At 40.1% G+C, this 26590-nt stretch overlaps 1 protein-coding gene across 1 annotated transcript in view; it reads left to right on the top strand.

Moving 5' to 3' along the window:
• The window catches only part of trh (PAS domain-containing protein trachealess), a 736895-nt gene that overhangs the window by 164276 nt on the left and 546029 nt on the right, over window positions 1-26590 (top strand). Inside the window, exon 2 of the mRNA XM_083124916.1 lies at window positions 18429-18461. Coding sequence (XP_082981042.1) covers window positions 18429-18461 — 33 coding nt within the window. The remainder of the gene's footprint in view (window positions 1-18428; window positions 18462-26590) is intronic.

Here is a 26590-nt window from a genome sequence, read left to right as displayed (position 1 = left end):
GATAGAAAGGGGGATCAAACTCTCTTCTTCCCCCTTTTCTCTCTACCTTCTCCAGATAGAGTCTCTCTCTTTGTCTCTCTCTCTCTCTCTCTACTCTCTCTCTCTCTCTCTCTCTCTCTCTCTCTCTCTCTCTCTCACTCTCACGATGGGAAAGCCCCCTCTCTCTCTTTCTATCTCTTCCTTCTTCTCTTTTTATGGAAAGAAGAGGAGCAATGGAGGAGAAAAGGAAAGAACTGTTCATTCACAAAGTGATGTATGTTTATGGAAACGAAGCAAAGCGAATCTAGTTTCTGTCTAAATAGTACACTCGAGTCTGAACTTGTATACAGCGCCAAAGTATTTTCAATTCAATATGAATCTTATGAGTTGTAGTAGCAATAATAGCAACAACAATAGCAATAATAATAACAGTAATAATAATAGTAACTTGCTATTCCTCTGCCCCCCCCCCGGACGCCCTTGGTTGCAATGGAAGGATCTACCATTCTGAAGCTTTTCTTTTAATCACATACTGTACTAATTTATTAGATAAACTATGAGTTTTGAGGATCTTTGTTCGGAAGCCTAGTGGTAAGAGAACTGTAGGAAGGCCGAGGTGATGGATCTGAACAGTGGTGTCCCTGGAGAATTTCAATTGGATTGTCGGAGGTGGGAGAAATGTTTTCAGGTTTCCATAATTTCTTGTGGTCATATCTTCTAAGGTTCTTCTTTCTCTCTCTCTCTATTTTTTCTCTGTCTGTCCAGTCTTCCCTCTCTCTTATCAGTCTTTCTACTTCACCCTTTCTCTAGTTTCTTTCTTCTTCATGTTTTCATCTTACCTTTATCTCCCATCATTCTTTCTTTCCCCTATTTTTAACCTTCTCTCTTTCAGCCTCTTCCTTGTTAATCTTTCTTTTCATCGTTCTTTCTGTCTTCTCCCTCTCTTTCTTTCCACCTTGCTTTCTTGATTTTCTCTTTTCCTCTTTCCATTCCGTCATTCTTTGTCTCTTTGCCCTTCATTCCACCTTTCTGTCCGCTATTTTGAACATTTTCTCTCCTTCTCCAAATTCCCTTTTCCAAGCATTCTTCCTCTATTTTCACTCCCTTTCTTTTCCCTCTTTTCATCTTCCCTTTGGCTTCATCTTTCTCCTGTTTTCTTCCCACTTTACCATCTCTTTTTTCACCGTTCTTTTGCACCTTTTCCTCGTTTCTTTTTCAGTTTCCGTTTTCTCTTTTCCTCTCTCTTGTGTCCATTTTTTACCCACCTGCTCTTTCCCTGTCTTATACAAGTTTATCCTCTCTCTGTCCCTTTTCTGTCTTTCCTTTGGCTATTCTTTCTCTCTCGCTCTCTTTCCATTACTTTATTTCCACCTTTCTTGTTGCCATTAAGTTGCTATTTCAACATGAATTTTCTTCATACGTGAGCAAGGCGAAACAATAGAAAGCAAGTTTTGATCTTATCTCGATCTTATCCTGTCTGTCTCATCCCTCAATATGGCGGTACTCTCATGATACTGTTATATCTTCAAATCACATACACAGTTTGGTTGCGAGGTCCTCAGATTAAGTGGAATGAGAGGAAACGTTACATTAGAATATGGAAAAAAAGTTTAAGAGCCTTGACGTCATCGTCCCCTTGCCTGTTGAACCGCGGCCGGACTATGGGGAGTGCCCCCCTCCCCTCCTTAGCATCACCCCCACATTACTCACCCTGATTTACCGACCACGGAAAGTAAGTCGGGCAAGCCAGCAATTTATAGACTCTTTTCGCATTCATACGCCCGCATAAAAGCCTTTCCCTGTACCGTCTTTTTCCCAGCCACGTAGGTGGAGACTGTGCTGCCCCCATTCCGTACCGCGGAGGGGAAGGAAAATTCATCATGTGGTCCGGTACGGTTCTTGAGGATTTTTTTCTTTTTTAAAGAAAAAGAGAGAAAGTTGGGTGGAGGGATTTCTACCCTGCCTTCGACGAGAGATTTGTGTGATGTCTGTGCCGTGATGTTTCTTGAAAGATGGACGAGGTTGCGGTACACTGTGATCCTCACATTAAGAATAAAATCTCCGTTGTGACAGGTTGAGCGTATGCAGGATTCATACTCGGAAATGTGAAATCGCAGGTTCACCAACGATTATTTTTGTGTCGTAGGATGCTATCCACACGAAAAAATATGAGACGTGGATTTCTAAACCCGCATCTCGTTCACGTCCCTAGTTTAGAGACATTCTAGTTGTCTGTTTTAATCCTGCAGTTACCTGAACAGCAATCTTATATAAATTACACACCAAATAAGACGCACTTGCATCAGTTTTGATGTGATTCAAAATTTCATGTATCATTTACTTCCTGTCTTCTGAAGTTTCCCTCTTTTATTCTCTTTTCCTTTGTTTTCTCTTTCACTTAACTCTCACTTTACTCTTGTTTTTCTTTCTTCATCTTTTCTCTCACTTTCCTTTCTATATATCTTTCTCCGTTTTCTATTCCTCCCCTCTGTTTTCTTTTTTCGTTTTCTTTTTCATTCTCTTTCCATGTTTTCTCTTTTCTCTCCGTTTCTCTTTCTCTCTTACTCTTTCTTTGTTTTTTGTTATCCCTTTCTCTCTCACTTTTTGTTTTCACATTTTTTCTCTATTTTCTCTTTCTCTGTTGCTTTACTCTATCTTTCCCTTCTCTCTGTCTATCTTTTCTCTTTCTCCCTTTTTTCTCTTCGTTTCTTCTTTCACTTTATTCTCTCTATACAGATATATCTATCTCCGATTTCTGTTTCACTTTATCTCAATTTTTCATTTTCTTTCTCTCTGTGCTTTCTCTGTTCTCTTTCTTTCCCTGTCTGTTTTATCTTTCACTTTTCTTTCCGTATCTTCCTTTTTATCTCTTTACTCTTTCACTTCGTTTTCTCTTTCTCTCTATTTTATCTATTTTCTCTATCTCTCCCTTTCTTTCTCGGTGTCGGTTCGATTTCACAGAATCCTGTCTCGTTCTCCTCTTGATCTCGTTCTCGTTTCAATTTTTAAATAGTGTAGACTGCTCAGTCTTGTCTCAACACAAAATTTTGGTGACATTTATCTTGATTTCTCCACGAATTAGGATATCTCGCTTGTATTTCACATTCGCCGAATTGTTCTTCTTGCGACCTGTCTCAACAATGAATTACCAACTGCAACTTCCACGAACAAGTGTTAAATCTATAATTACTCTGGCACCCAAAAATCTGTATTTCTACAAGAACGCACTCTTGTGCTCAGATTCTAAAGATCTCGACAGCTGAGCTAATATTTAAGAGCCCAGCTGCAAAGGATGCTAGGAGATGACGCCACAAAGCATCTTGGAGAAGATCCAGCAGCCGAACCCATCAACGACGGGGCTCTTGAGAATGGCAGACCACAATAACAGGCTGGGCCTTAGCGAAGACTTATTTTGTAATCACGGCCATGAAATATAGCTTCCTCTCGTCCGCGCAATGAAGATAATTAGGTATATGATTATGAGACGTGGAGCTGGACGGCTCGGCTCACAGACGGGCCGCTGGACCAATCTTCCTCTCCCCACCTCTTCCATCTACGAAGAATCTTCGGTCTTCCTCCTTCGCTTGGTCATGTACGCCGCACTCCCTGTTCGTCATTTGTTCATATTAAGGCGCGCAGTCTTCCCTTTCTTGGGAATTAACGGGTATTCTTGCTGTGTCTTGCCGAGACAGATGCGGTCTCGTTATCGTTTGTGTACGGATTGACTGTCTCGTTATCTTCTGGTGCTAAGATTGTCTCGTTATCTTCTGGTGCTATGATTGTGTCTCGTTATCTTCTGTTGTTTAGATTGTCTGTCTCGTTATCTTCTCGCGCTAAGATTGTCTGTCTATTTATCTTCTGGCGCTAAGATTGTCTGTCTATTTATCTTCTGGCGCTAAGATTGTCTGTCTCGTTATCTTCTGGTACTAAGATTACACTGGGGAACAAAAAAAATATTTTATTTTGTGGCATAAAGTTTAATAACAGTTTCAGCACACAAAACAGCTGTGATTGCCAATTGTATGATTGGTTCAGTTGAATTGACTCCAGTTATAAAAATAAACACACCATGGAAAATGTAGGAGGTAAAATTACTCCACGCTTTTCTCGGTAATATCAAAATTTGATAATGGGCGTTACTATGGGGACTAAAATCAACAGCCATGTAATAGCTGCATATGTGGTGGAAACCGAATAGTCAAGAGTGAATTGCATCTTCCATTGTCATATTACAAATACAATCAACCTTGTACAGTCCTAGCAACAATTTACAAATAAATAAATAAGTTTCTTAATGGTACAAAGATTGTAATCACAAAAAGAAATATTAAATTGTTCTTGGAAGTTCATTTATATGTATGTCTTATGTGTCCGCCATTATGGTTTAGTTGCATTTATTTCATAAATTAGAGCCAACTCAGGAAATATATTATTATATCATTATTCAGCAGCATGAAATTGCCCTAAATTAGCTCTCAAACACTGTGCCGCAATTTCACTGTTCCCAGTGTTATCAGTCTCTATATCTTCCAGTGCTAATATTATCGGTCTCGTTATAGTCTGGTGCTAAGATGATCGGTCTCTTCATCGTCTGGTGCTAAGGTTTTCTGTCTCGTTATCTTTTAGTGCTAAGGTTTTCTGTCTCGTTATCTTCTGGTGCTAAGGTTTTCTGTCTCGTTATCTTCTGGTGCTAAGGTTTTCTATCTCTTTATCTTCTGGTACTAAGATTGCCTGTCTCGCTGTGCTAATATTGCCTGTATAAGTTATCTTCTGGTGCTAATATGCCTGTATAAGTTATCTTCTGGTGCTAATATTGCCTGTATAAGTTATCTTCTGGTGCAAATATTGCCTGTATAGTTAGCTTCTGGTGCTAATATTGCCTGTATAGTTAGCTTCTGGTGCTAATATTGCCTATATAGTTAGCTTCTGGTGCTAATATTGCCTATATAGTTAGCTTCTGGTGCTAATGTTGCCTGTATAGTTAGCTTCTGGTGCTAATGTTGCCTGTATAGTTAGCTTCTGGTGCTAATATTGCCTGTATAGTTAGCTTCTGGTGCTAATATTGCCTGTATAGGTAGGGTAAAAACACAGTGAGGCACAAGGACCCTAGCACATCGCACGGAGCACGGTCAAGCCATAAAAATGTCTGGGTATAATGAATGAACTGGCTGTCTGACAGGCACCTTGAACACCATCACACAAGCTTGCAAAACGACAACTTTGTCAAAAAAAAGTGGGGAAACAGGAGGGTGTCTTCCAGGAAAGGGAGAAGTGACCTTTTGTCTGTCTCGTAATCTTCTGGTACTGAGATTGTCTGTCTCGCTTTGGCAGTTCACCATGTGGTGACAACCACTGTCGCTAAGGTGTTTGAATCTTTAATACTTGTTTGTTCACAGACTGTTAAGCAAATGCCGCAAACTATTTCATGGACAGATGGTGCGCAAATCGATGAGATGCTTTGTAGCAAGTTTTTATCAAGAAACTTAAAAGACCAAAACCTCTTTTCCCTCTAGTTAATCAATTGCTATCGACAGGTAACAACTCAGTAATGTAAGTGTGTTCCCTTGTTTAGAAAATGAATCTTCGTGTTATTCTTCCTATAGTGTCCTTCATTTCGCTGTGTTGACATCATCCATCAGTTTCAGTTTTCATTACTACCTACTAGATGGCGCGCAGAGCTTCCATTTAGATTTTATGTTTATAAATGTATTGATTGTTATTTGTATTTCAATTTTTAAGGTTCAATAAAAATGAAGAAACTTGATAGACTTATATTGATACAGTGATGGTATATTAAGTTGTGTACTACCAAGAATAATAATGGTTGAAATGTTTACACGATGTAAAAAGTATAGGCAAAGGTAACTAATTTAAATGTTGCAAAATGATGCCAAGTAAAATCAATGTCTGGCCATTCAATATCGTGGGCTTCTAATGTTCGTACCTTTTTCGTCCAGATAAGTGTATGGGGCACTATTTGCTTGTTAATTCTTTACATACACAACATATTCGTTGTGCTGGCACATGCGAAGTGGTCAGAGCAGAGTGTAACATTTCTCATCTCCAGGCGGACTGTTCGTAATGCAGCAGTTATTGTTCTAATGTCACGCGAAATCTTCATAATGCAACAATGCTGTTATGCTGAGACACAAACAGTGATGTGCCGTACACTATAAGTTTACGTCTACATGCGTTGTCTACACGTAATCTACGCGTAGATTACATTGGGTTGTAGTTTACATAGACTACGTACATAATCTAAATTGCATTAAAATTAATTTTCAAGGCTTTCATGAAATGAAAATGACACTTTCAACTATATTATATTGGTTCCTAACGAACTGAAAAGAATCCAATTGACAACAAAATTTCTTTTCTATCTACGGAAGAAGATAAATAGTTTGAAAAAAGACAACAGATGGCAGTCGCGAGGCAAAATTAGTATGTTTATAAAACACTGAAATATTTCCTATGTTAGGTTTTTTTCTTTGGTGAGAAATTGTTCGAATTTTGAAGGGAACGTATGGAAAGTTCTCCTCACACTAGCAACTGATACGCAGTAATAATTTGTTTTACTTCCACGGCGCCCTTTGCTAAGTTATCACCTTTCGCCATGTTGTTTACATAGATTGCGTCATCTACGTGTATAAAATAGTCTACGTGTAGAATATAGACTATCGTTGTTTACGCGTAAACGCACAACACTGGACAGAAACACAACGGCGAGGATGTCAAGAATCCCGCGTTCGAATTCCGGCCTTGGCATGGATGTTCTTGGTGAGTATCCCGTCATCACAATCACCCATGATTCGAATCTGGGATCTCTAGCTTCGTATCACGGCTCTTACTGCGAGAAGAACAGCATTCAAGCCCCATCCTCTCCTTGGAAGTCTCGCACAAGCACTTGATTTCTGATTTATCATCCTCCACCTCTTCAGCAGTGAGGTAAATATTTATCTCCGCGTACAAGGAGGAGGACTGACGGTGCGGTTAGAAGCGCTACACCCAAGCACAAGGACCGAACAATGCTTCCGACCCGCGCTGGGTCATTCCACCTATTATCAGAGGGTACCCCTGACTACACGAACCCTATAAATCCTTCCAAGTGGCTCGGGTACAAGGGCAGAACCATCATTCTCTTTCAGAATCGGTTGTAATCCGATAATTAAACGGGTTCATAATGCCACGTTGGCTGAGGGGTTATAACCTAATAAATATTAACTCAGCATGTCTCTTAACTCCTAAGAATTCCTCCTTCACGACCCACGTCAGGAGTCATGACAAGGAGGGATATATATTTTCTTCCCGAAGGAGATATAGGGTGAGAGGTGTGGGTTATTACAGGCTTGCAGGTGTTTTAATGACCGGGATAAGAAGCGAGGTGACAGCCTCGGAGTGGATGAGTGGTCAAGCGCTTACTCTTCTACCGTGCAAGCCGAGCGAATTGGCGTAAGGGATTGAGCATTCAGCCCGGGACACTGTTTAATGCGCGCCTCTGCTTGTAGGCGGTCCTAGTAAATCAAAGCGTGATGATGCAGGTTTCTTATCAACATAATTAGGATCCCCCACGTCTGCGATAATTGGATCATTATGTGAGGCTTTTAAATGGACGTTTTGCATAAGGCCTTTAGTTTCAGTTAGGGAAGTCCTTGCGTCTCGCTGTAAATCATAAAGATCGGATATGGCAACGTATAAAGTGTATTTTTGGGAGAAGCAATGTAAATGAAGCGCATTTTGGGGGTGTTACAGTTGATCTGCGGCGTTCATATCGGAACGAGTTGACTGGTTGTTTGTTTTATAGGCACATAGGGCGTTCTTGCCCGTCACGCAATAAAACAAAATGGAGTGTCTAGTTGGTAGGGCGTCTGACTGCCATTCGAGAGACCCGGATTTGATACCCAGGGTGGGTCGGAATTTTGCCGCCCTTGTCCCAGAATAAAGCGGCTCTTGGGCTCACCCATCCTCAAATCCATGCGTACCTGGGGGGCAACCCTGCGGGGTATATCGGCCGGAGCGTGGTGCTGATCACATCACCAAATCCAGAAGCGCTATTCCACATCACCAAATCCAGAAGCGCTATTCCCACATCTCCTAAAATCTCTCTCTCTCTCGCGCTCTGGCGGAGGGGGGAAAGCTTTCTTTTCCTTCCTAGAGAGTGAGAGAGGAAACATCCCAAACCAATGTCTCTCTTCTTTCTTTATGTCCCTATACCTGAAAAACAGAGAAAGTATATCTTTCTTCTCTTGCTCTCTCTATCTCATTTCTTTTTCTCTCTTTTTTACGAGAGAAAGGAAAGAAGTGAGAGAAAAGTCTCCCTTTTCTACTCTTACCTATTCTCTCTTCTTCCAACTTTCTCTTTCTCTCTCTCCCTCTCTCTTCCGCTTTCTTTCTTTTTCCCATAAAGATGAGTGCGAAAGGGGTAAAAAGAGAAATGAAAGAGAGAGGTGAAGAAGAGAGGAAGTAAAGTTAAAGAGAAGAAAGATAAAAGAGAGGGAGAAAACTCTTCTTTTTCTTCCTTCCTCTTCCCTTTTTTTCCTTTGGAGAAGAAAGGGGAAGAAGACACTCTCTCTCTAAGGGTGCTTCTCTTTCCCTTCTCTCTCTCCGTTCCGTTGCGGAGGGGGGTGCCCCATGGACCCCATGCTAAATGCACGGCGAACTTTACCTTACCCCTAAGAAAATATGCCTTTTAAAAACTTCCTCACTCGATTTTGAAAACTAATCCATTCATTCATTACTTAACACTAAAACTATACTGTCTCTGAACACTGTAAAGGGACACACCACACAGAAGGATAAACGCACGACAACACAGACACACAAATGATTATCCTGGCCGTGGCGCCAGAGCCTCGTTAGCCTGCAAGAAGCATTTACCCGGGGTGGAACCATGGGCGTATATATAGTTCACGTAAGGGGGGGGGTTCAACTTTTGGTATGATTAGGGTTGCTTTATTTCATAGGTGAAAATCCAGGGCACTGCTGGCCGGAAGCTTGGTGGGGAGGGGGTTGCTGAACCCGACAAAGTTGTGTTTTCTGTTCATCTTGTGTCCAAACAACTTGAGAATGTTACGATGTTCACCTGGTTTTCTTGCACTGCGTTTTCAAAAACAGAAGTTCTTTAAGAAGAGTCGAGGGGAAAAAATGATGACTGATTTTAACAGTCACAATGTAGTTCCTAATCGCAGAAATTCCGAAACTTTCAGGAAATTGCGGGCATTTGGTCTACAGTCCCATCTGGTGAGTGGAATTACGTAATTTCCTTCCCATCCATATCTCGTCCTATTTAGGAAAAAAGAAGTCCGAAGGAATCTTTATGAACAAGTGGATAGAACAGCTAATCTGGTCATTTTACTGAACCAAAAAGGGGGGAGGGGGGTTCAGAACCGTTGAACCCCCCCCCCTTAAATACGCCCATGGGTGGAACTGAGGTTGACTTTTCGGTGCTTACCAGAAGGGCATTCCTTACACCCCTCCATGAAAATGGAACTGATCCATGGAAATTATGGTAGATACATAAATCAATTTCACACCCTTAATAAGTGTTCCTTCATCGCGACGATGAGGATGCGTCATGATATGATGGAATTGTTCAAGGGACACTCACAAAGAACACCCTTGCCCAGACGGGATACGAACCCGAGTCTCGTCGTTGAGCCCTGTGCTAACCGTTCTGCCACGGAGGTTGGCAAATTTACATAAAAAGAATGTCGAAGAAAAACCTATCTGCCAGCCACCCCGATGTGTTCACTCAACGCAAGATTTCTCTTTGAAATAACTGGTTGCCAATACACACCTTCCGATAAGAGATTTATCGAAAGTGAAGGGAAAGCTTGTTGGAGTAGATTCAAGGAAAGCCTACGTCACTGGCAACCATCCATGCCTGTTTTTCTTTTTGGCAGAGATTGTGAATTTCTCCCGCCAACACGGAAATTATCGAGTATTCTGTTGTCGCTCAAAAATATCAACCGTGCAACTTTCGATGTCGGTTTCTTTGAGGTGGTGACCATTGTGCGAATTAATATTCAGGCAAAAATCTTGCAGAATACGGGGATTCGGGTAAAGAATCCTGCAGAATACGGAGATTCGGGTAACGAATCCTGCAGAATACGGAGATTCGGGTAAAGAATCCTGCAGAATACGGGGATTCGGGTAAAGAATCCTGCAGAACACGGGGATTCGGGTAAAGAATCCTGCAGAACACGGGGATTCGGGTAAAGAATCCTGCAGAACACGGGGATTCGGGTAAAGAATCCTGCAGAACACGGAGATTCGGGTAAAGAATCCTGCAGAATACGGAGATTCGGGTAACGAATCCTGCAGAATACGGAGATTCGGGTAAAGAATCCTGCAGAATACGGAGATTCGGGTAAAGAATCCTGCAGAATACGGGGATTCGGGTAAAGAATCCTGCAGAACACGGGGATTCGGGTAAAGAATCCTGCAGAACACGGGGATTCGGGTAAAGAATCCTGCAGAACACGGGGATTCGGGTAAAGAATCCTGCAGAACACGGGGATTCGGGTAAAGAATCCTGCAGAACACGGGGATTCGGGTAAAGAATCCTGCAGAACACGGAGATTCGGGTAAAGAATCCTGCAGAATACGGAGATTCGGCTAACGAATCCTGCAGAATACGGAGATTCGGGTAAAGAATCCTGCAGAATACGGAGATTCGGGTAACGAATCCTGCAGAATACGGAGATTCGGGTAAAGAATCCTGCAGAATACGGGGATTCGGGTAAAGAATCCTGCAGAACACGGGGATTCGGGTAAAGAATCCTGCAGAACACGGGGATTCGGGTAAAGAATCCTGCAGAACACGGAGATTCGGGTAAAGAATCCTGCAGAATACGGAGATTCGGGTAACGAATCCTGCAGAACACGGGGATTCGGGTAAAGAATCCTGCAGAACACGGGGATTCAGGTAAAGAATCCTGCAGAACACGGGGATTCGGGTAAAGAATCCTGCAGAACACGGGGATTCGGGTAAATAATCCTGCAGAACACGGGGATTCGGGTAAAGGGTCCTGCAGAACACGGAGATTCGGGTAAAGGGTCCTGCAGAATACGGAGATTCGGGTAAAGGGTCCTGCAGAATACGGAGATTCGGGAAAATAATCCTGCAGAATGTGGGAATTCGGGTAAAGACTCCCGCAGGATGGGGTAATTCAGGGTGGGGCTATTTTCCGTCTATTTCCCCCTACAAAAAAATTATCTCTGGCAAAAGAAAATTATTTTTACCCCTGCCAGGGATGTTTTTATCCCCCTCAAAAGAAAACTTCAGAAAACTTAATTTGAAAGCATTGGTATACACAGAAAAAGAAATGCATCACTGAAACTAAAAATGCATAAAGTAAGTGCATCATCGAGAAAGATGCAGCAAGGTGCATTAAAAACGCATCAAATGACAGAAATAAATCCTTATTTGCATTACACGGTGCACTTCGGTGTTACCTGTACGATATACAAAAATGCATCAAACCGTAAACCTGATTCTTTGCAGAGGCCATAAAACATACTTTAGTGCATCAATCGAGATACGTTTCTGGTGCATCAATAGATATGATGCATATAGTTTTCTCTGTGTATAGTACTATACCATTTCTTAACTTGTAACAAACACAATTGAAAAATCATTCTTGTCCATCAATGTGTCATGTACTAACTTTTTTTTTTACATATACATATATTTCATGAAAAGTATAATAATAATCCTGCAGAATACGATCATTCAGATAAAGAATTCTGCAGAATACGAGCATTCAGATAAAGAATCCTGCAGAATACAATGATTCAGGAAAATAATCCTGCAAGATATGGGTATTCAAGCAAATAATCCTGCAGGATACGGGAATTCAGGTAAAGAATCCCACAGGATGGTGGAATTCACGATAATAATCCTGCAAAAATAAATAATTCAGGTAAATAATCCTGCAGGATGCGGCAATTCTGGTAAAGAATCCTGCAGGGTTAAAGGGTAGATATTAATTTACGTATAAAGTTAAAAAATAGAAAGGAATTTATGAGTAAAATTGTTGGGATGAGGCATAGATTTAAAGAAAAAAACTTACCAGGCCGCTGTTACAAGAAGATTGGGAACCATTGGCTTAGAGGCTGGGTGAACCCAGAGCCGCTGGAACATTGTTGGAAATATCTCTACGCCCACCCGGGAATTAAATCCGGGTCTCCCGTGTGGAAATCAGACACCCTACCAACTGAGCCACCTCTATATGACACGAAAAAGCTAATTGTGTTGTATCAGTTTTTACTTGCGTTACTCATGAGTCCTAGATGAATGTTATGGAATGCTTAAGGTTCTCCACGCTCAGCATCAAGCGCAGTCTCAAGAGGGGAAGGGGGAGGCTACTTCCCCCCCCCCACAAAGTGACCGATGCAAATGCATATGATCCGTTTCGAACGAATGAGGGGAAGCAATCAACCACTTGAGGGGCAGCGTAATAGGCGGCGCCCACTTGAAAGCTGCCAATTTCACATCCTTCACGCCGAGGATGCTTGTGAGAGCAGCTGGTCTCCTTCGTGTTTGTGTGACAATGCGCTCAAGATATATGTCTTCGAGGAGACAGGCCGTGAGAAACAGTGCCAGAGTAGGCATAGGGTTGGTCTTCAGATGTCTTAGAGAATAATTGGTTCAGATCTTCAGGACTCAGGGGCGTAGATAAGGTGATGTTTAGGAGGGGACAAAGTTGCATACACGAACATATACAGAGTGTCCCACAAAGGGGTTTACACTATTTGAATGTTAATAACAGAGAAAGTAATACAGATAACCTGATGGAACTTGTTGTATCTGGATCTGTCATGATTTGTGCTTGTTGCCATTCATTTGTTTTTCCTTAATTTCAGTTCAGTTGCCAGTAGTGACGAGTAATTGACAAGATGGCTGGGAACGTTTCCGTTGAGCAACGGAAGTGGATTTTAAAGTGTTTTTGTAAATGTGAGAACATTAAAGAAGTGCAGAGACGATGGCGGGTAGAGTTTGATGTATGGACTTCTTGGGGGATCTTGTGAAAGTTTGTACCACTGCTTCCATCCCTCTTTCGTCCGATACTGATTTCTTCCTGCCAAACCGTCCCAGATCAAGCACAGTTTCTTCTCTCTCAAACTTGTCGCGTAATTTCGTAATTGTTACACGTGACGGTGGCGCAGTATCAAATTCTTCCCTCCATCGTCTCTGTACTTCTTTCATGTTCTCACATTTCCAAAAACACTTTAAAATCCACTTCCGTTGCTCAACGGAAACGTTCCCAGCCATCTTGTCAATTACTCGTCACTACTGGCAACTGAACTGAAATTAAAGAAAAACAAATGAATGTCAACAAGCACTAATCATGACAGATCCAGATACAACAAGTTCCATCAGGTTATCTGTAATACTTTCTCTGTTATTAACATTCAAATAGTGTAAACCCCTTTGTGGGACACTGTAGTTTTATGGAAAGTAAAGGACCCAGATTTTGCGCCCTAATCACTTTGTCGTTGCTGAAGGCCGTATTGAGTTTTAAGTCCACTTTTATACACAGATGGGCTAATTGGGATTGGGACTGGCCTTACAGTTTAAGGTGGGATCCGAACCAGTATCGAACCCAGAGCCCCTTGGCTACAAGGCGACGACGTCACCAATACCTCACCGTGAAGGCTGTATTAAATGACGTAAGAACCTCAACATTTGACTTTACCTTCTTCAAATCTCCCTTTACCTGGAAACCAGGCGCAATCATTTGTATAATCAAGTGTTAGTACAAAAAATAGTTAATTTCAAAAGTATATTTTTTGGGTAAACTCAAAAAGGTACTATTCCTAATACCGTCCCTCTAAAAAAAAAAATAATAAACCAAAACGACTTAGATGGGCAGGCCATGTGACACGAATGGAAGAGGATTCTTGTTGGAAAACCTGATGGTAAGAGACCTGTAGGAAGACCAAGATGAAGATGGGAGGGATAACGTTGAGATGGACCTAAAGGAAATCGTTAAGGATGGAGAAGATTGTATTGATATTGCCAAGATAGGGACAGATGGAAGGTTTGTGTTACTGCAGCCATAAATCTTCGGGTTTATGAAGGCTAGAGAGTTAGTTAGCTAAAAAGTCCCAAAAAGTAAGGTAATATCGATTTTCCAATATTTATTTTAAATTTTCAGCTTTAACATTCATAATATTAACAAAAAGTTATTACAAATGCGAACAATTAGAGAAATAAACCTAAATTTAGCAAAATTCGGAAATAATAACAAAAATAATGTTATCACTATTTCTTTAAAATAGTATTTCTTAGTATTCCAAGCATCACTTGGTTTTTGGAACCTAAGCATGTTTCATTAAACCATGTGAAACATTTTGTGCAGCGGATCAACCATTCTCAGTTATCTGCGAAATATTTTTTCATCAAGTCCACCATCATGCACAGATCTAATCTTCTACAGATTGAAGTTTGACCTGAACCACAGCCACAGCGGACAGATGTTTCAAGGCCACACCAATCATTCAACAAGGCGATATCAACAGAAATATACACACCTCACCCGGAATTTGAACTCGTAACTCGTAGACTCTCAAGTTGATACGATAACCATTACACCAAGGATCCCTGCTGACAAGTACATACCTCTAGCTGTCCAGCAAAACATGTTTTTGTCCAGTCTTGAAATGTTTTATCCAAAATACACAGTGTGCTCGAACAGCAAGAGTTACTAAGACACTGCACATGTCCACCAGAAGCTCAACATGAAACATCTTGTCCAAAAGGAAGCCTTTGTACAGACGTGATATTTCAAATCCTCACTCTGAAATTCCCTAAGTTTATAGCCTGTGCATAACATTACGGTAAGAAATGTGCATATTCAGAATCTGATAATGCCTTTCAAAGCTAGCATGTCGTCTACATGCTGAATCCAGCAGCGGCATGTTGTGTATTTATAGACTTGACCAGCGTTTTATCCAGAATGCAGCAGGAATTTGATCTGAGAGGCGACAAGCTAATATTTAATGCTCAGTTCCTTGTATGACGTGCGCCTTAAAGCATTTCTCAGTGCCTGGCAGTGTCCATCCATTTGGACAAAGTGTTGAGGTATTAAATTTAAAAGAGGAAGACGCTGGCTTGAACCTGTACGCGAGTCTGTGACTTCAGCTGTGAGTTTGCACAACAGTTTTTGTAGTCTGTGTCTCAGGGTTTCCGTCGGTGAATGTCCGAGATTAAATGCCTTTTTTAAAGCTCTATTTCATCTGTTTCCGAAACTATTTGAACAGGCACAGGCGGATCGAAATTATTATTGGAGAGTGCACAGAAGATTGATAAGCCCAGAATAAGCATATTGTAGGATGTAGCTTTAAGGAGAGAGAGAGAGAAGAGAGAGAGAGAGAGAGAGAGAGAGAGAGAGAGAGAGAGAGAGGAAGGAAGGAAGAAGAAGTAGAAGAAGAAAGGAAAGAGAGACAGCGAGAGGATTCTCTCTCTCTCCTTCAGGGGTAGGGGTGAAAGGGGAAGGAAGGCAGAGAGAGGAGAGAGAGAGAGAGACGGCCTTCCTCCTCGAAAGGGGGCTGTGGAAGAGAAAGAGAGGGGAAACGGAGTACTTCCTTCTCTCCACTCCCCTCTTCTAGTCTCCTCTTCTTCTCTTTCTCTCTCTCTTTCTCTCCTTCTCTATCAGAGAGAGAGAAGGAAGAAAGAGAGAGAGAGAAAGAAAAAAAGAGGAGAGAGAAAACGAAAAGGGACAACGCTTTCTCTCTCTCTCTCTCTCTCCTCTCTCTCTCTCTCTCTCTCTCTCTCTCTCTCTATCAAAAAGAGAAGGAAGAGTAGGAAAGAAGAAAGTCTCTCTCTTTCTCTCTTCTTCTTTCTTCCCCCACCTTTTATCTCTCTCTCTCAGGAAAAAGGAGAGAAAAATCAGAACGAAAGAGAGGAGGGAGAAAAAGCAACAGAGGAAAATTGAAGAAGAAGAGAAAGAGAAGAGAAAATTTAGAGAGAGAGAGAGAGAGAGAGAGAGAGAGAGAGAAGAAAGAGAAAGAGAGAAGAAAGAGAAAGAGAGGGGAGATAGAGAGAGTGAGAGACGCGAGAGAGAGAGGGAGAGAGAGAGAAATGGGAAGAATACTTTCTCTCTTGCTGCCCTCTGCCCACCCCCCCCCTGCACATTGAGAGAGAGAGAGAGAGAGAGAGAGAGAGAGAACTTATAGATACTTGTTTCTGCATTATCAAAACTTTAATATAACTTACGACAACCATGAACCAACAAAACTTTCTAAAGAAAGGAAAATATCACCTAACTGTAACTTTTAAAACAAGCATTGTATTTTTGTGGGCTATGTCAACTTGTTTTGCTACTCTTATGACATCATACAGTATAACGCAATTGGAAAGAGAAAGAAATGGAGAGAAAACGTTATTTTGCCAAAAATCCGTTCATTTTGTTGATTCCAAAATACGTTTTATGGATAGAAATGATTCCAAAATTCGTTTTATGAATAGAAATTGAGTGACAAGTTTATACTTTTTGTTCTAATTCTCTGTGTGTACAGAGGGGCGTGTAATGTATTGTTAGTCTTTCCCTAACCGCATTGTTGGTATTACAAATGTGTTAGTGATAAGAAGCTATTGCAATAGAGTCCATAAAATGTACAGTAATGTTCAGCCATAAATTAAGCTCAATCTCTGGATATGTTATCAACATTCTTGCTGTTTTCCGCCCACAATACAACCACTTGGTGAACGGGTTATCTGCGGGTGATTTATTTGCCTCGTGCTTGCCTTCTTCGGCAATGATGTTCCTAGTGGATGTCATTTTTTGTGTACTAATTCACACAGAACTCGAAATGCTTACTTTGTAATTTTGCTTACTTTGAAATTATCGTGCCTAAATCTTCTCAACACATGCATTTTTGAGTGGATCACAGGAAACAGTAGCTGGTAAAAGTATTATTTGATGCATTTTTTGTATTTTGATGCACAAAAATGCATCATTAACAGTTTATACATTTGAGCGTGACACTGAGGCGTGTCCGGAAAGTAATTTCCGCTGAGCCACAAAAGTAAAACAAGGAAATCAGTAGTAATTGACATTTATTGCATTACAGTGACTCATAAGAAGTGAGCGGAAGTTGATGACCTAAGATGATCTATAGGATGTCCTAAAAATGGGAAAAAATGACCATTAAATTTGTTAGTTTCAGATTAAAAATTGAAGTGAAACAAAATGCAATCTTGCTGCACATTCAAATAACATATGCAACGAGGATTTTCAATGGAATCAACCGAATTATTTTAAAACAATGTCATGAAAAAGTGGTATACACTGAATGAATTGGTGTAAAATGCATTAATTTCCTGCATCTGTAGTGTGGTGTGATTCTGTGGCTCTGTGAAGAAAATCACGATACATGTAAGACAATTTTTGTTTAGAAATTTAACATTGTATAAAAAAATGGGGGGGGGGAATCGGAGGCATCCGGGAAAGGGTTCATAGACATGCACTCCCCCCCCCAGGGAAAAGTACGTCGTAGAAGTAATTTTAACATCAGAAATTGTTTGAAATATCTGAGTTTGCCCCAGACGGGGGGCCACCTGGTGGTTTCCCCCGACACAACAAAGACTGTCACCAGATCAGCATTTCTTTTGCTCGTAAATTGCAATCCTGCGAGAGAGAGAGATATATATATAGGTCTATGTTCACCTTGGTGAAACGACTCAAGAATATTACAAAAATGAAATAAGTGACAAAATATGACTAAACAATACTCCGAATATTGCGAAAAATGACTGGAAAATGCCGAAAATCGGGGAAAATGACCTAAAACCTGAAAATTGGCCAAAAAAAAGCTCTTTAAAATTACATTTTGTGGATTCTAGACGAAGTGTAATGTTGTGTATATTTAATGGGCATCGTGTCCGAGATGTCAGAAAAAAGAGGACAATTCATCAACTTCCGCTCCCTACTCATAACCTACCTTTCAACAATATGTTGTTCAGACATTTGTCGTAGCGAGGCACTTTGTGTTGAGTCTGTGGTTCTTACAAGGGGCGAAGGAGTCTTGTGTAGAGTCTGTGGTCCTTACAAGGGCCGAATTTTGAGTCTGTTGTCCTTACAAGGCCCGAATGTTGAGTCTGTTGTCCTTACAAGGGCCGAATGTTGAGACTGTGGTCCTTACATAGGCCGAATGAGTCTTGTGTTGAGACTGTGGTCCTTACAAGGACCGAATTGGTCTTGTGTTAAGTCCGAAGGGCTCCTTGCAAGGAAAGCCACGTTTCGTCATCCATGTTTTATTTCAATAAGAAAGAGTCATGTTTATATTGAGAGAATGTCAACGAAGCAACCAAAAGAAACCATTCTTTTATTCATGTAATATTAAATGTTTGAGGTAATTCGGTGCAAACTAATTTATGATATTCTGTTTGAAATAACATTTGTTTTTCTTTTCTCAGTGCTTAATTTTCTTTCTCTTTTTGACAGATATCGCGAGGAGGCCCTCTGCTGGACAGAAAGGTACAGTGAATCCTAATTTTATTATATTGTGCATTTATTATTGATTGTATTGCATTCTCTTCCAAGCTTTAGAGAAGGTACCAAAATTTGATATTGTGGTGCAGCTCACGTGTTTTATGATAAAATTCTAAAACGTATTATCGCTCCGCTTGTATATCTTTGTATTTCTTCATGTTAAAGTTGAGTGAAGAAATGACGATAAAACCCTAAATTTTTAAGGCCATCCAAATACCGTAAAATGATCATGACTGTGGCTATTACAGAGTTTGTGCCTTAAATTTTTGTGCAGGTTTTTCGATTTTGCGTCTTACGCTTCATGTCCTCTGATCTTCTTTTTCACCAGTTAACCATTCCTTCCAGTGTATTTTACTAGGCACCTTCTTCCTAGGCAGTACCAAACCTAATTCCTTTTCCTTTTCTTGATCACTTCCATCATTGCACTTTTGTCACGAACTTTCTTCCGACGCAGTGTAATTTCTTACTTTCTCTGTCCATATCACACGCTCTATTCTTCTCCATAGCCACATGCTTCTAGTCGCTTCCGCTTTCGCTTATTTCTTTGTAGTGTATAGGTTTCTTGCACATACAACGTTACTACTTCATGAGTCTCCTTAGTGTGTCGTTCAAAGGTCCACAAAATACATTTGCACTATTAACGGCTTCTTTTGTCATAGCTGTTTCCACTTTGACTTCCTGATTGCAGTTCATGTCATTGGTTATGATACATTCGGGCTATCTGAAGCTGTCTACTAGTTCAGTCCTTTCGCTTCGAATGCTCACATTAACTTTCTTTCCCACACCGTAAAAAGTTGATTGGGAGAATTACGGCTTAAAACCGTACATTTCCGATGCCATCCAACTACCGTATAGAATGACCATGACCTTCTTTAAGGTATTAACTGTATAGTGAACCTATTAAATGTAATTTGACGATTTCAAGAATATATTCATGGTTAATACAAATAGAACTTATAATAATTAGGCACTGTAAGATATTCAAATTTGAATAAGAAACGGTCGCATCATGCTTATGCTAATCAATAGGCAGACTGTGAAGTTTTATTAGTAGAAGATTCTACATTTTTACGGTGACTTCTAAGAGCGAAATTAATGCAAATGTAATCATTCTGTGCTTAATATTCGAGGCGATCACGAACGCCATCTTTACGTGTCATTCTAGTCGCAGCACAGAGAAGTGACGTCATGAATGCGCTTGCGCGTCTCGTTTTTGTAAATAACAGGCAGACTGTTAAATTTTAACGGTGGGAGACTAGATTCTACAGTAACTTCTAACTACGTGTGGAAATGTGTGCACGTTTAAGTGTAGCTATTCACGTACACAGATGGCGCTGGTGATGGATCGATCGTGTGGAATTTGTCGGCAACGGTAGCACAATTGGGTAACAAATCGAATCCAGCAGATATCGGCGTTGTAAATCGTATCAACGTAACGTTGGACAACAGATTGGGAAGCTATAAAAGGCAACAGCTCGCCCATCCGAAATACTACCTGCCCCTAGAGAAACTTTGCGGTTATAGCAATTTATATGATGATTCGTGAATGATGTATGGATGACTTGGGCTAATCGAGCATGCGATCAATAAAGAGCTTGTTATTTAAATTCTCCAAAGAGCAAACACATGCGTGCAGACGCGTTACGTTGTGCCTACGCATCTTAGGAAAAAAAAAATAAGTTTTCGTTTCCCTAACAGAAAGTTATCCTCACATTAAGTTATCGGATATAATTATTCTCTCGGAAAAGCTCTCTTGTGATTGATGACAAAGATTGGACGGTGCGGTGTTCTCGAGCGATTACAGGGGCTATCTTCATCTAGCGGATTGCCAAAAATTATCATGCAAGTCGCCGGAACTTTTTAAACATTAATCTTATATGCGGTGTCCGTGGGCTCCAAAGAAGAGAGGGGAGTTGTAACGGTGATGCTATGAAGAACACTGTTCGCTGTTATAGATTCTTCTTTTTTTATTATTTTGTTCTCTTATTATTTTTCCGTGCTACCTTCTCCCCCTCGTTTTTTTCTCTTTTTTTCTTCTTCAGAGCGTCTTGTTAGACCGGTGCCCTTATACGAGAAAAAAAAACACAACCTCTCAACGATTTCTTTCATTAATCATTATTATAAGCGAAGCTTGGGTACGTAAATTCATATGCGAGAGAAAATTGAGAGGAGCTACAGTCTATGTGCACTCTTCTTGCGACTGAATCTCTCCCGGGTAATTCTACAAATCGCAGTGTTGCAATCTGTGATAAAAAGTTGCAAGCTCAAATTCGTTTATACATTTTCTGTCATTTTTGTTATTTTCGCGTCGCTTTTCTGCCACTTTTGGTTTGTCGCGACGATGAAGAAGACGGGATGAGATTAGCTCAGGTCGGGACTCGAACCATAGATCTTCTGTAGCGAGATCGAAAAAAATGTTCAGGAAGAAATTAGGTTCGCCCAATCTATCCCTAACGAGGCTCTGGCTTCTAGACTCTTCCAGTATAATCCTCTTTGGACTGATGTTGTGTCCTGTCCATGTTAGTTTGTGATTGTCCTATTGTCAATTTCATCTCATCATCATTCATCCTCATTTCCGCGATGAACCAAAAGTGGCAGATATAATCGGTGTAAAAATGACAAATCAACCAATTAAGTTCATCCTAGCTATCGTTTATGTACGTATGGAGGCGATTCTTTTGTGTAAGAAAGGTCTGACTGCCACACTGGGTTCGAACCTCACTTTCAACCATAGATGCAGTACCAATTAGTCTATGCATAAGTGTACTTAAACTCTAGTGGATCGACTTTTGGTGGAAACGTCACTTCTACATATGGCTACACTGACCCATCCACAGGAGCACCCTTCGGGACGGGCGCATGGCTATCATTTGACTATCATCCTCCATGATGGATGAGACGGAGGAGCCACATCGTATTCATCACACTTGATGGGGCGAAGTGGCCAGCTAGCGAATTCTTTTGCACATATATTGACTTCGATTGGTGAGCATAAATCAGGCGATCTGTTTCAGAAACCGTTTGTAGCAACCCTTTGCTCCCATTCCTGCACCCAGCTAACAGATTCTAAAAATATATACGGATTTCTTTCTGAGATCCGTTACTAGCTCATGCATCATTGTTATTATGGAAGTGTGATTTTCTTGAGGTTAGGTATTTAATTTGGTAAAGGTAATATGTTATTGAGGAGCTTCGTTGGGATATAAATTGGGCCATTTCTGCGTGAATATGCTTATTGTACCATATTTTCGGGAATATTGATCATAATTTAGTTTTTTCAAGACATAATGAACAAGTGTTTATAGGCTACTTCCATGTTCACTCAAGATGAGAGAAAGAAACAACTTCTCTTTCTTTTTCATTCTCTCTCTCTCTTCTCATCTCTCTCTCTCTTTCTTAGTTCTTTCTCCTTCTCTCTTTCCTGTTTCTCTATCTCCGTGGTTCCCACTATTGACTTACAGAGGCGCCGCGAAATCTTCCAATATTTTCACTGAAATTACACTTACTTGTTAGTCTACACCTGGTTTTAGACAAGGTGGGTTGATTTAAATAAGATCTAAATGGGTTGATTTTTATTAAATCACAGATTGAAATAACTTTTTAAAAAATCACTGATTTAAATCACTTTTTTTTTAAAAAAAATACTGATTTAAATCACTTTTTTTTTTAAAAAAAATCACTGGTTTAAATCACCTTTTTTTAAAAAAAAAATCACTGATTTAAATCACTTTTTTTAAAAAAAATCACTGATTTAAATCACTTTTTTAAAACAAAATCACTGGTTTAAATCACTTTTTTAAAACAAAATCACTGATTTAAATCACTTTTTAATTTTCTTTTACCGATTTAAATAGCTTTTTTGAAATAAAATCACTGATTTAAATCATTTTTTAAAAAAATCACTGATATAAATCTTTTTTTTTAAAAAATCACTGATTTAAATCTTTTTTTAAAAAAAAATACGGATTTAAATCACTTTTTAAAAATAATCACTGATTTAAATCACTTTACATAAATAATTTACAGAACACTGTACTTATGGATTTTGTATATATCAGAATGACTTTTGGTGAAAGTACATTAACCTTGTAATCGTTTAATGGCGTTTATTTTGTGTTTATTAGGCTCTAAGAAAGGAAAAGAAAGGATTGAAGGTATGAAGCTCACACCTAAGGAAATCTAAGCACATGTAAATGTTTCTTGAAATAAATTTCAATAATTTTTATGGGCAAGAAGAGCAAACATTTTGTGCAGAAAAATAGAAAATACTAATCATGTTATACCGTAAATAGTGTTATCATTAAACTATAAACATGGTATCTGATACTTTGCAAAGTATCATTAAAGAAATTGCCAAAATTCAACTACAAAGACTAAAAATATTTCAAGTTCCAATTATAGAGTACATTGAAAATTTCATTAGAAGAAAAGTTACTGAAATTATTAAATTGTGTAGTATCACTAACACACTCGACAAACATTTCCATACTAGGTTCGTATATACAGTATGAGAAGCAGAAACGTGTATGTTTACATAATTTTTTTTATTTACTTTAATCAAACTGCTCAAATTTTACAGGGCCGTTTTCTAAAAAAATACTTTCCATAAAAAACATAAGCGTACATGATTTTTATCCACCCTGTTTTTAGATATGATTGTTCCAAATGTGCTTACTGAGTACTTTTTACATGTAAGCTGTTTATTTTTTAACTTACGGCAAGTATACCTAACCACACTAACTGAGCGTTGCAAGTGTTAGATAGGCCTACATTCTGACTGGGACGCCGCGGAAAGGTCTTGAAACTCTAAGGGCGCAGTCAGTCGTGTATACTGAGTGCAAGATCTCCTCTATCTCACTATGTCCTAGGCTATGAATGGAAATAAATTTACCAACTCATAAGAAATCAGGTTGCCAACTCGTAAGAAATCAGGTTGCCAACTCGTAGGAAATCAGGTTGCCAACTCGTAGGAAACCAGGTTGCCAACTCGTAGGAAATCAGGTTGCCAACTCGTAGGAAATCAGGTTGCCAACTCGTAGGAAACCAGGTTGCCAACTCGTAGGAAACCAGGTTGCCAACTCGTAAGAAATCAGGTTGCCAACTCGTAAGAAATCAGGTTGCCAACTCGTAGGAAATCAGGTTGCCAACTCGTAGGAAATCAGGTTGCCAACTCGTAGGAAATCAGGTTGCCAACTCGTAGGAAATCAGGTTGCCAACTCGTAGGAAATCAGGTTGCCAACTCGTAGGAAATCAGGTTGCCAACTCGTAGGAAATCAGGTTGCCAACTCGTAGGAAATCAGGTTGCCAACTCGTAGGAAATCAGGTTGCCAACTCGTAGGAAATCAAGTTGCCAACTCGTAGGAAACCAGGTTGCCAACTCGTAGGAAACCAGGTATGCCAACTCGTAGGAAACCAGGTATGCCAACTCGTAGGAAACCAGGTATGCCAACTCGTAGGAAACCAGGTATGCCAACTCGTAGGAAACCAGGTATGCCAACTCGTAGGAAACCAGGTATGCCAACTCGTAGGAAATCAGGTCGCCAACTCGTAGGAAATCAGGTTGCCAACTCGTAGGAAATCAGGTTGCCAACTCGTAGGAAATCAGGTTGCCAACTCGTAGGAAACCAGGTTGCCAACTCGTAGGAAACCAGGTTGCCAACTCGTAGGAAACCAGGTTGCCAACTCGTAGGAAACCAGGTTGCCAACTCGTAGGAAACCAGGTTGCCAACTCATAAGAAACCAGGTTGCCAACTCATTACAAATCAGGTTGCCAACTCCAGAATCAGCATCATGATATCTCTGATATGAATAATAATATTTACAATTTCTGTCGCAGGTAGCCTAGTTACCCAAGAATATACGGTCCTGGGCGCCGTGAAACGAACCTGGAACCTCTGCTTATCTCTTCTTGCTCTCTCTTTCTAGACTTTGGTCAGCAGAACCGTGCAACACTACATTTCCCGATCTCGAAATAAGAAGCCATGCAATGAGATATAATGTTACCCTAAAGGAGAATATGCAATCTTCTAAATGACGTTAAGAAAAAACTAAATAACTTGCGCTCATAGTTGGCATTTCGTCATGCTACATTCCAGAAAGAGATGAAGCGAGAATCCTTTTATAACAAGACTTACGTCTGACTCAAGGAAACTCCTTCATGAAGCCGGTAAGCGAAGGACTGACAGTACCTTAAATGAATTCCATGTAAAATGAGTCCTAATTAACGATGTGCTTTCAGTTTTGTGAGACGCCGTCACTTGTAAGGGCCACGCGTTTCAGGTTTTAACGTCAAAAGGGTCTTCATTCAACTACGCTCTCTTCTGGAAAATGTGGAACAGGTACTTAGCTTTTTTCTGCTGCATTCATGTTTGATAAAGTTAGGTAATCATTTGCAACCGCGTATCAGAGCCTTTAGATCTCGTTATCATGGACATATCAAAAGATTTTTAGCTGGATACAGCTCCTGTGAAAGCAAGAGATATTCCTCTGACACTCTTGTAACTCTCAGTGTAGTGAGAGCCAGCAACAGTCAGTAGCTCAGTAATGCGATCATGAGTGGTAATATGGAAGTGTATTCTTCGTTCGGCATGAAGAGATTTCAATCTGTACTCGTATAGAAAGGTGCATTGTGTTTAGCGTCATACCGTACACTCAGAGAACTAAATGCATCATATGGATTGATGTCGTGTTGTTTAAGTGAGGTGTATTTCAGTCGAGATGCACTTCAATACATCAGTTGATGTTCCTTGATGCACCTTCCTGCATAATCGAAAAAGATGCATTCTATTCCATCAAAATGCATCAAGGTGCATCAAAACGCATCAACTGATACATTGAAGTGCATCTGGACTGTAATAAGTCCTCACTTGAATCAAATGCTGCATCTAGGTGTTTCTTTCAGGACATACAAAAAATGCACCCAAATGCATCAAATGTGAATCTGATTCTTTGAAGAAGCCATGAAACACACTTTAGTGCATCAATCGATGCGTTCTGGTGCATCAATCGATATGATGCATTTAGTTCCTCAGAGTGTATGGTTCGTGTACGGCGTTTACAAAACAACTAAAATATTCTTCCATACGTGTACTGTATACGCTATAAAGTATGTATTTAAGCGGTGCCATTGATTTGTAACTTAACACCTTTTTATACGAAATGTTATTCCTCCCGGTTGAATAGTTATTGGACTTTAAAAATGTGAAGTGATGCGTTGTTTACATTTAATGCGGCCGCCATTACAAATGCACTCGTGACCTAGAACTCTCTTCTTATTGGTTAATCATATTTTCACACTGTGTGTATTACGTTATGCAACAAATAAATGCAATAAAATCGGAAGCCTCTCCTGTTGGAGCAGTGCTTCGTTAAATACTTATTTATGCATTCCTAACAGTTGACTATGTGCTTTAACATATTGAGTAATGGAAACCACTTTCATTTTACCTTCTTATCCGTTCTCTATTTTTTTAATACATTGGCTTAATCTTTTCTACATCTTCTTGTCTACTTCTACTTTCACTAAGTTCATGCTTATCGTCTAACAATTTATTTAGATTTTTTGCATTGTGCTGCCATCTTTTTTTCTTTTTCTAAACTTCTTTCTTTAAAATTCATATGGTTTGTAACAACTTTTTTTTTATAATGAAAACCAAGGTTTTGGCCCTAGTAAAGGAGTCGCCAGGCCCTTAAGCCAACCCTGCTCTGTGACGTTTATGGAGATGTCATCAGCACCACGCTCCACCCGCCTTTACCCCCTTCCTCACCAGATAGTCTAGGTTAACCACCAAAGAGCCTAGGTCAGTGGTTCTCAGGCCCTTAATTTTCTTCCGCACCCCCTACGTTCAACTGAAACACTAACCCTTGGAGTGTCATATTATGTGATGTCCTCATATTGAGCCCCGAATGTTAGGCATTTAAGTAAGACCGTTATTATTGTATGCAACAGCTTAACCCATTAGTGCCCAGTGCCCACATTTGTTGGCGCCTGTTGGCAGTTATTGATCATGCCCACAAACTATGTAAATAAAAATTGATCGTGAAATTGTTGGTATTATCAGTTACGAGTTGGCAACAGTGATCTGCAGTAGCGTTATCAAATTGAACATTGCATT

The sequence above is a fragment of the Lepisma saccharinum genome, chromosome 7 (genome assembly GCF_977018435.1).
Source record: "Lepisma saccharinum chromosome 7, izLepSacc3.1, whole genome shotgun sequence".
Classification (NCBI taxonomy): Eukaryota; Metazoa; Arthropoda; class Insecta; order Zygentoma; family Lepismatidae; genus Lepisma; species Lepisma saccharinum.
This window is presented reverse-complemented; position numbering and strand designations above follow the sequence as displayed.